The sequence below is a fragment of the Hyposmocoma kahamanoa genome, unplaced genomic scaffold (genome assembly GCF_003589595.1).
Source record: "Hyposmocoma kahamanoa isolate Upper Pololo Valley unplaced genomic scaffold, ASM358959v1 289, whole genome shotgun sequence".
Taxonomy (NCBI): domain Eukaryota; kingdom Metazoa; phylum Arthropoda; class Insecta; order Lepidoptera; family Cosmopterigidae; genus Hyposmocoma; species Hyposmocoma kahamanoa.
In genome coordinates, this window is record NW_020653777.1 from 638851 (window position 1) to 649497 (window position 10647).

The 10647-nt window shown below is 38.1% G+C and overlaps 1 protein-coding gene across 1 annotated transcript in view; it reads left to right on the plus strand.

The window, feature by feature from the left end:
- LOC113229174 (dynactin subunit 1-like) overlaps positions 1-10606 on the plus strand; it is a 32666-nt gene extending 22060 nt beyond the window's left edge. The window contains exons 10-17 of the mRNA XM_026462692.1: positions 254-359; positions 2388-2550; positions 3786-3955; positions 6605-6745; positions 7135-7317; positions 8830-8961; positions 9503-9625; positions 10415-10606. Coding sequence (XP_026318477.1) covers positions 254-359; positions 2388-2550; positions 3786-3955; positions 6605-6745; positions 7135-7317; positions 8830-8961; positions 9503-9625; positions 10415-10606 — 1210 coding nt within the window. The remainder of the gene's footprint in view (positions 1-253; positions 360-2387; positions 2551-3785; positions 3956-6604; positions 6746-7134; positions 7318-8829; positions 8962-9502; positions 9626-10414) is intronic.
- The last annotated feature ends 41 nt before the right edge of the window (positions 10607-10647 follow it).

Genomic DNA, 10647 nt, shown 5'->3' on the forward strand with positions numbered 1-10647 from the left:
TATATATATATATATATATATATATATATATATATATATATATACAACATGGAACTGTGAATTTATGTCTCAAGGTGACGGACGCAGTAGCAGTGTTCCTCAGATCTTTGCGATATAAATAACTGCAACTCATATGGACAGGCGTGTCGCTTACCACCAGACTTGTTCGTCCCTTTTATTGCATCAGGAGTTAAAAATTAATGTAACTATAATACAATTAGTATACAATCGCATATTTTAATTTTTGCCACAGATTCCCAGCTGTTAATGTATGGGATCGAGAAGTGGTGACCAAGACGCATACGGCTGTGCAGTACAGCTTCAGGTGCCAGCTGGAGTACCAGCTGCATATGATACAGGTATGGTAAATTGTATTAGCAGCAGCGGCTGCTCCGTAGCAAACTCTAGTAAGCGATTTAGAGAAAAAATTACAGGAGAGCCTAAAACAGAAATTAAGGTCCCTTTAAACTTGAATGTAAATAATCTTAGTAAACGTAAAACCGACCTCAAAAGTTCGTGAAATTACATATATTTGCCAAGTTTTATTGAAAGCGGTTACCGAAAAGTGCGCGAAAGCGTATTTGTCCCCTAGTTAGCCACCCTTAGAGGTGGAATATTTTCTTCAAGTTTAAATGGGATCATTGTTGAGGTACCCTCTTTCCAACAAAAAAAAGAATCATCAAAATTGGTTCACTACTCCAATAACACAGAGTTGTCGTGTAACATACATGAAAAAGAATATTGTCAAATTGAGAACCTCCTCGTTTTTGAAATCGGTTAAAAAGTACTAGTATTATTACACATTTATAATTTGTTTATTTATTTTTGACATAGCTACAGAATTTGAAGAAGCATTTGTGAAATAAATAAAGTACATACAAATTAACAGACTATTAAATGTAGTGAAACACACGAATGTTGGTTAAGCACTGTTTTATTCAAAATCACCCTCAGTACACGAAATGATACAATGATATCACTTTACACAAAAATACCTTCATAAATATACTACACGATCCTCTTTCGCAAAAATAAAACAAGTGATACAACGAACGTTAATTAAATTTTTTTTTAGAACTATACTTTTCATAATTTTGACAACTTAACTAAATAGTGCACTTAATTTATTAACTATACATATTATTAGACTATACTCGTAGTACCTATTTGACGTTATACATTTGCCAACATATAGCAGTTAATAACTACACATACAAATCTAAGTACCTCATTACAAAGAGAAATACGAGTATTAAGCCTACTTTAACTTTAATCAACTTCTGGCATAAACCCAAGCAGACGAGCTCGACTGCGTGTCAACACACCTGGTCCTGTTGCTCACGCAACCTTTCATTCTTATCCTCTTTCATTATACGATCCTTCCCTTTGTCTCTAACATCATCAGCGGTCTTTTCCGACTGTTTTAACGTTTCAAGGCAATTCGGGTTGGGCATAATAATAAAAAAATTGCATTTCAAAACAGTAGCCAAAAATCATGTTACACGTACATAAAAACAATGAGATTCTTAAATATCCAACATAAATAGCTTTTCCTTAGAAATATTTAAATAAGTATAGCGACTATGGGAGAATAAGTCCAAATCTTTAGAAAAGTTGTTATAAGAAAGCATAGTGCATGATTCATTATTATTATTATGCAATTAAATCTAGTGTTTGTTTTTATTTTATTGTTCTTTATTGATTTAATTTCATTTGTATTTAATTTGATTTAATTTATTTTGTTTGAACGTGATTTTGTTTTATTTTATTTAATTATCTAACGTAATGTCTGTGTGCGCTTTAAATTTTGTATAATAATAATATGGATGTAATATTCCGAAATAAATTATTTGAATTTGATAGGGTACCAATCATCAACGAATATATGTATTTATGTCACAAAAGTGATAACACCTTATATATTACATGTTTTATACCGAATAAGGGGTATAATTTTAAATATTTATCAACCGACTTCAAAAAAGGAGGAGGTTCTCAATTCGATGCCATAACTCCTCTAAAATTTGTGAACCGATTGTGATGATTCTTTTTTTGTTGGAAAGAGGGTACCTCAATAATGGTCCCATTTAAATGTGAAGAAAATATTCCACCTCTAAGGGTGAGAAACTCAGGGGATGAACCCAGTTTTGCCCACTTTCCGTTACCCGATTTGAATAAAACTTGGCAAATAGATGTAATTCCAATAAAAAAGGCCGATAATCAAACCGCCAATAAAAAACCAATTTGAATAAAACAAAAAGCTTTTGTAAAATGTCTAGGCGTTTTGTGACTGCAATAACAATATATCGCTGTCTCTTTCTCTCCGAGGTCATATTGCTATTTCTTTCGTTTTCACGTTGTCAATAAGAACTCTCTTTTACCCCCAGTGCATAGTGTCAATGTGGATCGAGGCACTCGACAGCTGTCCCCCAGAAACATTACTGCGTGCCGCCAGTGCCTTACCCGATGCGGCTGCGCAGGAACGAGCGCTAGATGCGGCCGCGCATTTGCTTAAAGGAAACGAGTTGGATGAAAACTGCAACCTTGACGGTATGTAATAGAGTTTTATTTGGAACGAATACTTACTTCCAAGAGAATTCACAGTATTGAAAGGTAGTTATTGTGTGGACTTGCCTCTTTTTCGCCTAAAACCATTGACTTACAATTATATGGACGTCGGGTCCGCGCTAAAAAGTGTCCGAACTTATAGGGCGTTAAAATCGTATACAGAGCGTCATTCACGCTTTAGTCTTCGTTTGTTCGACTGACAGCGAAGCAAACAAAATTAGACAGTACTGCGATGACATTACAATTCAAATTCAACGTTTTAGCTTTTTCATATTCCTTTACATGTCACTACGTTTAAATAGGTTGACTTGGGACATTTTTTTCGTGGTTTTTGTATTAGACCCGTCGTCCATTTATTTGTAAGTCAATGCCTAAAACAGATCTTTTTTCATCGAAATTTGTAATAAGTATGGAATTATACCAAATTCCGTATTTCTGAAACCCGCTTTGACTGAAAACCCAATCAAAACCCAATTAGTAGCAGTGGACCTCCTTGTGAAAGAGTTCGTCCAGGGAAGTATTGCCACCTTGCCAAGCAGTAATGTCAGCATTACTGTGTTCTGGTTTTGAAGGGTAAGGTTCAGCGATTTAAAGCTCTGAGTGGCACTGCAACTGTTAGGGACAGGCGTGTAACTTACCATCAGGCGCACGACTTGTTTGTCCCGTCACTTGATATTATACACCGAGTATAATTATAACCAGAAACAGAGACGAAATAAGAGCCATCCATTCCTGGTAACTCATCAGTGATACATCACTAATGAATATCAACTCTCGTTTGCACTGAAAATACAAATTAGAAAGCTGAAATAGTACATCTGGGCCGTTGTGTGTACCTGTGTTGTGTAGACCTGTGTGTACGTCGCCGTAACATCTAATTACAAAGTAAACGGGTTTAAATTTCATCGGCAATTAAATATGTAATTTTGCAATTTTCGTCCGTTATAACAAAGCTCAAGTTAACTGGTCGATTTGAAGTGAAACTATTGACGACACCCGTCAATTGTTTCGAATTCGGGCTGGCCAATCGGAGCGCATTGTCACAGTAATGATTTGGCAGAATAGTTTTCAAACAAATTAAATGACACTTCGTCTCTATTTCTGGTTATATACTCGATGATATTACGAAACAAAAAGTACTAAATACGCTGTCTTGTATCGCGGTTAGCAGTTCTCTCGTCTCTCAGTTATTAGTCCATGGTTCTGCACATAACCAGGCATAGAACGTTGCTGGACGTACCTGTCGGCCATGTGGTCGGCGCTGAACCTGTCGGCCGTGGAGGGCGCAGCCGTGACGCGCGAGGGCGTGGCGCACGCCTGCAGCGCGCTCGACGCGCTTGCGCGTGCGCTGTACGCCGACGCCACAGCGCTGGAGCATGTGCTGCAGGTCAGTTCCTTCATTACGTCATATTTCATTCTGAAGAATACTGCTCTCATTGTTATAACTGTACTTCGTTTCAATCCATTTTAAAGTTATAAAACAAATCACTAACCCGTCCGGAGACGGCTTAGTGATGGATGTTTAATTGAGTCATACTAGCGATTTTCCTTACATAACCTACAAAAGCATATTTTAAATTTCCGAAATCTCAATATGAAACCCTCCTTCAAATCCTTACACCTTTTCAAATTCAAATTCAAAATTCAAAAAGTTTATTTCAGACATAGTCCATATTAGTGTTAGTTACAAAAAAATTCTTACAACCTATGTTAGTACTAAATTTGCGAAATATTACAGTAACTTATAAATTAAACCCCTGGAACCCATGTGGACTGAGTTCCAGTGCTTCCACAATTCACTGACAGGGTTCTCCTAGATCAAACGAACTAGGCTATTGGAACTGCCACGCACGCGACGCATCAGGGAGGCGGTTCTCTTCTGAATAATCGCGCTGAAGCTATCAATACGCGCGTCCGCGAACATACCTGATGCGCTGCAAAATCGTGGCAGCCCCAATAGCATCCTAAAAAATATTTCGATTGCGATTGAAATTTTCGATTTACCAATCAATTACAAAAACCTTAATTTAATGTACCCAATGTTTTTTTTGTGTGCAGCATTAGGCAACCATAGAAGTCATATTTGAAAAATAACCTCACTTTTCGAATACAATTTTTCAAATACGATTTTACGATGCTATTCAAATGAATATTGTTGGAAAAAGTGATGATATATCGAGTCGAAATCTTCGCAATATACGTGAAAGTGTTTATTATTCGATTTATTGAGTGCAATCACTCAATAAATCGACTTCACTACAGAATTTTAACTAAACAGTTTTGTTTATTTTTTGTTTTCAAATAAAATAAATATAAACTATAAACTAAATGTAACCGGAAATAAAGACGAAATGTCATTTCATTTGTTTGAAAAGTATTCTGCCAAATCATGACGGTGACAACTGCGCTCCGATGGGCCAGCCCGAATTCGAAACAATTGACGGGTGTCGTCAATTGTTTCACTACAGATGGACTACTCTAACTTGAGCTTTGCTATAATGGAGGAAAATTAAAAAATTGCATATTTAATTACCAATGAAATGTGATTCCGTTTGTTTTGTAATTAGATGTTTTGCTGTTTTTCCCACACCACCGAATCGAACAGCCCCCCATAGTTTAGAGATATTAGTTTGTATTCAAAATTCGTCTGGCCAAGAATTAAACCCGAGATTTGCTAATCTAACACCCACAAACTACATAATTCTTCCGTGCTAACACCCATTATACTATCTACTAGGCGTAATACGTCAAATTTTATGTGTCTACAAAAAAACAAAGACGGATTCCGGTTATACGGCCTTGAGTTGAAATGACCTTACCGGTGTATTACGAATGTTGACCGCTAAACACGGTATCTGGACAGTTGAAAAAAAAAAGTTATTTTTTATGAAAAAAAAGACACGGTTTATTAAAAATAGCGTATCTCAACTTTCGTGGACGAAATATAATTTAATTTGTTTGAAAACTGTCAATCGTTTCACGTCAATCGACCAGTTTAACTTGAGCTTTGCTATAATGGACGAAAATTGCAAAATTACATATTTAATTACCGATGAAATGTGAGTCCGTTTGTTTTGTAATTAGATGTTTTACTGTTTTTACCACACCACCGAATGGAACAGCCCCCATTGTTAGAGACATTATCTTTATTACAATAAATACAGAATATTTTTGGAATATAAGGCGACGTCCACATAGGTCAGTTGCTAGCGCTGTACTATTTTAGCTTTCTAATTTGTGATTTCAGCGCAAACGAGAGTTGATATTTAAAAGTGATTAAGACCCATTTATTTGATGAGTTGCCAGTAATGGATGGCCCTTTTTCCTCTCTATTTCTGTTTATATACTCGATGTATGTTTCCTACAGATTGGAACAGACTATAATGCTTTTGCAGTTTGGTTACTTCCGCCATATTGGCATCTAAAGTTTCTTTTTTTAATTTCAGTTGCGCGCTGATTTTGCTTAACAATAAAACTGAAACTAAATAAGATATACAAAAACCGCTTATAGGGGGTTGTAGATCTCCTTGCGCTGATTCCAGATATTTTGTCAATAAAAAAATTTCGTTGAAAATGTCGTTATACGAGTCCGGCAATATTCGCTGCAATTCCTCTTCATCCAGTACCCGCAGTGCAAACAGTTGGGATACAGATAGTAGTAGTAGATAGTTTTTTTATTTAAGACAACATAGGTCCACTTGTTAGTTTTACTGACGCGGTATTCCCAAAAGCACTCTGAAGCCGTTTTTATACTGTACAAAGAAAGAGTCCATTCTTTTTCTGGAATATCTGGTCCAGGGCGCTCCTGTAGAACGTTTGGCAGTAAGCTTTAAATAACGTTATCTTGACCTCGCTACTATAACGCGCGAACCTGTGGGCCAGCATATTGCACCTAGCCGCTAGCGCCCTAAGTTCTCGCTCAATATCTTTGAGGTCCTCAGAAACATAATGCCCAATATTTCAAAAGTTTCACTCGTTTAAGAGGTATATTCTTTAACTTATAATGTAGTTTATATATTTTTTTTAATTCTTCCAGTCTTCAGACCACCAACAAGAGCTGGGTCAGCTTCACGAGCACATAAAAAGTTCGACCAGTACTTTGCAACAGCAATTGAAGAGCATTCGACGACGTCTTCCACCTGGAGTGAAGCTACATGCTGTATTGCCTAACATTATGGTAAGTAGTGTTACCAGTTACCACCAGGTTTAGATACTTTTGCCAGACCGTACAATTTTCTCTATGTGCTTCAAGATATAGTACATTATTGCAGAGGTTGGGAAGTAAGGGATTACTGGACGAGTATGAGTTACAAGGGCGAGCGCCAACGAGGCCTTGTATTAATACGAGTCAAGCAATCCCCGTTCCCGCCGAGGCATGTATAATATTTTTCTCAAACAATGTGAGGTAGTAATAAAAGGATAAAAAGAGGAAGATGTGTAATAGAAAGAGTAAAAAAAAATATTAATTCTTATTAGGACTATATAATTTGGAACATAAGTCCTTTTTTTTAAAATTGAAATTGAATAATCCATCTAAAAGTCGACGTGTGCATGTACGGCGCGCAGGTGGACCGCCTGCGCGGCGAGAGCGCCGCTGCGCTGTGGCGCTGCGCCCGCGCATCGTCGCTGTGCGCGCGCGGCGCCGCCGCCTGCGCCGCCACGGCGGGCGAGCGCGGCGAGGGCGCGCCGCTGCCGCACGCGGCGCTCTACACGCTGTGGGCCGCCGCCGTCGACAAGGTCTTCCAGCAGGTGGGTGCGCCGTCTCCGCTGGCATTAAGGCGCTAATTTCTGCCGCGAAGCAGCAATGTGAGCATTACTGCGTTCCGGTTTTGATGGGTTAGGATGCTGGTGAAATTATGGGCACATGGGACATGTCAACTTATGTCTCAGGGTGAGGGGCGCAGTGGCAGTATCCATCAGATCTTTGTGATTTAAAGCTCTGAGTGGCATTGCAACTGTTATGGATAGGCGTGCCGCTTACCACCAGGCGCACGACTTGTTCGTCCAGTCACATGGTACCACAAAAAAAAAGCAGTGGCGGAATGTTACATCGTTAGAGACGAGTTTGTTAGTGATAAACTAAATTTAATAAAACCTTACTGACTATTTATATAAATCTTGTTACTTAACACATTGTGATAGGTTTTTTTTAGTGTGAGGTATTTTTTAGTGTGCTGTGTGTTGTTCCCCTACGAAGCTGTTTTTGCCAATTTCTCAAGTATGTCACTATTATGGATGAGGTCACTATCATGCAATGGTGGCTGTGGTGTAAGCGTGACCTGTTGAAGCTATTTTTTTTGTAACATTTTATAATAAGCCCGGTATGTTACGGTTTATGGTCATATGTCATTAATGATGTTGAAAAAATAAAACAATGGAAATGCTTTAAGCAGCGATTACTACCAGAACCGCTGTCGTCAAAATACAGGTAATGATTGACAGATTCTGAACTGTTAATATACTTTAAACTTTACGCTGATGGCATATCGTTGAAAGTGCAATATTTTATATTGAAATTTCAATTATTGTGCTGCCATCTAGCGGTCAATAGCTAAACCACGACGAACGATTATCGACTACGAGTAGCATGGAAAATTCGAATTATTTACTTAGTTCTTCAAAAAAGATGCGACCGTATTGCAGCGGTTTAAACTTACGTATCTGCTAAAAAAAATATTACCATAAACAGAATATTTCTGTAAACACGGCTCTGGCAGAACACCAGTGTCGTGGGAAACCGCGGCATTTATGCTGAGCCAGCGACTTTTCACTACCACGACTTCCAAAACTATTTACTTTAATTAGTTATTGTGTAGTTATATGTTCCTTTTCTTATTAAAAAATGTTATTTTAAGTGGTTCAATATAATAATAATTATGGTGTTACCTTTAGTGGATCCTGTGTAGATAATTTGCCATGGAACTGAATAAAGTTTTTATCTGTCTAATATTGAAAATTTTTTAAAATTAAATAAAATAACACTTAACAACGACATGAAACACCACCATAGATAACATTACCGGTGCGTCTATAATTTTTGCACTCCAAAGTTGCAAAATAAGGCATTTTTCAACGATTTTTGAGGTTTCACGCGAAATAATTGACACGACCATAAAGTACAAAGCGAAAATGGAAATATGTGGAACTTCGTGTACTGTAGGCACACGTAGCACGTAAACTAAGCACTTCACTGTATTTATTGTACTGTGATTGGAACATTTTGAGTCTCTATTAAAAGCAACACTATTATTTCTTTCAAAGGACGACCACGGCCCAGTGAAGTCGATAAAGCACTCCCTTTCACAAGTATCTGCTGACGTCACCAAGCTCTGCACTGTCGCTCAGGACAAGGAGTACGACATGATGTCGCTTACTAATGTACATCAAGATAAGGTAACGTATTACCATAATGTAATATAGCAGAAGAGCTCGAATACCTTACCTATTTCTGCCGCCAAGCAGTAATGCGAGCATTACTGTGTTCCGGGTTTGAAGGGTAAGGGTGCTGGTGAAATTACAGGCATATGAGACTTGTCAACTTATGTCTCAGGGTGACGGGTGCAGTGGCAGTACCCCTCAGATTTTTGCGATTTAAAGCTCTGAGTGACACTGCAACTGTTATGGACAGGAGTGTAGCTTACAATCAGGCGCACGACTTGTTCATCCCGTCACTTGATATTATGAAAAATAAACAAGTAGGGTAATTCCATACAAACGTTGCAACACTGTTTGTATGGGTGCACCTTCGAATTGACCTTATTCCGAATATTATATATATATAAATTAAATGCATCAGCATACCGCAAACAAAAATATCCACATCAGTATAAAGCGCGGGAAGCGTTAGCAATTGGACATGCATTCGCCGACGTACAACGTTCTCGACTGGTGCATTGTATGAGAATAAATATTCCAGCCTTCTAAAATTTTTCAGCCTACACCCCCAGTGGTACTACGAGCTCAACTGGTGAAGAAGCAGCTGGAGGAGACCAAGACTCTCACCATTAAGTTGGAGAACAAGGAAGCTGATATCAAGGAACTGCGTAAAGCATTGAAGGTTATAAGAGTTTATACTGGGTGAAAATATAAGCTTTTACAAAATAACAGAAAAAAAAAAGAAAAAATTCCCATGCTTCATATAAAGGCCTTATTTTAATGATGGGGAACTAAAAAGAAAAATCAGCAGACCTTACGTACTTTTCTATGTGATCGATTTTTGTATTAACGTGTATGTACCAACTCAAGAAGATTGCTAATCTCCATACTACAGATCGTAACTCTGAAATAGGTCAAAGTTCCGCCTTAAAATATAGATGGCGTGACCGTCAGGATGGCTGGTCGCCTGTGGCATCTGGCACTGAGTATATATTCAAGAATTACTACCTTTTCTTAATACTTCGATTTAAAGTTTCGAGATTTTCGCACATTATTTGATTATTCATTTGGGACTTAATCACGTTTAAAACGTATTTTATTTACCTCGACGTTTCAGACATATTGCAACGTCCATGGTCTCGAAGGGACTGAAGAGTCAGTCAGCATTTTCTAACTACCCGCACTTGATCTTCATTATTTATTTGTGCACTAGGGTTCTCACTAAACCGACACACAACACTCACAACATCCGGCGACTTGTCGGGCGATACTTGATGTCGTTTACAATTGCTGGTAACTGGATCCCATGACGATGAAAGCTTAAAACCGCCATCTGGTGTAACCAATAGGTACTAAATTCCCAACTACGCTGTCTTACGTCGATTCGCAATCCTCTAGACTTATTGATCAATGGTATTAATAATTATAACAAACCGAGGGATTTATAATTAAACCAAATATTTTTCTGCAGGCGAAACAAGAGGAACTATCAGAAATGCAAATCCGTCGCGAGTTAGGCGAACGAAAGCTGACGACAGCAGCGAGAGAGGCTGAGCTCCGTGCAGAACAGCTGCAACGGCGTTTGGATGACGCTCATAATCAACTCAAGAGGTTAGGCATCACGAGACACTTAAGAGACAAAATCGTCCTTCGTCATCATTGACTTACAAATAAATGGACGACGGGTCTAATACAAAAACCACG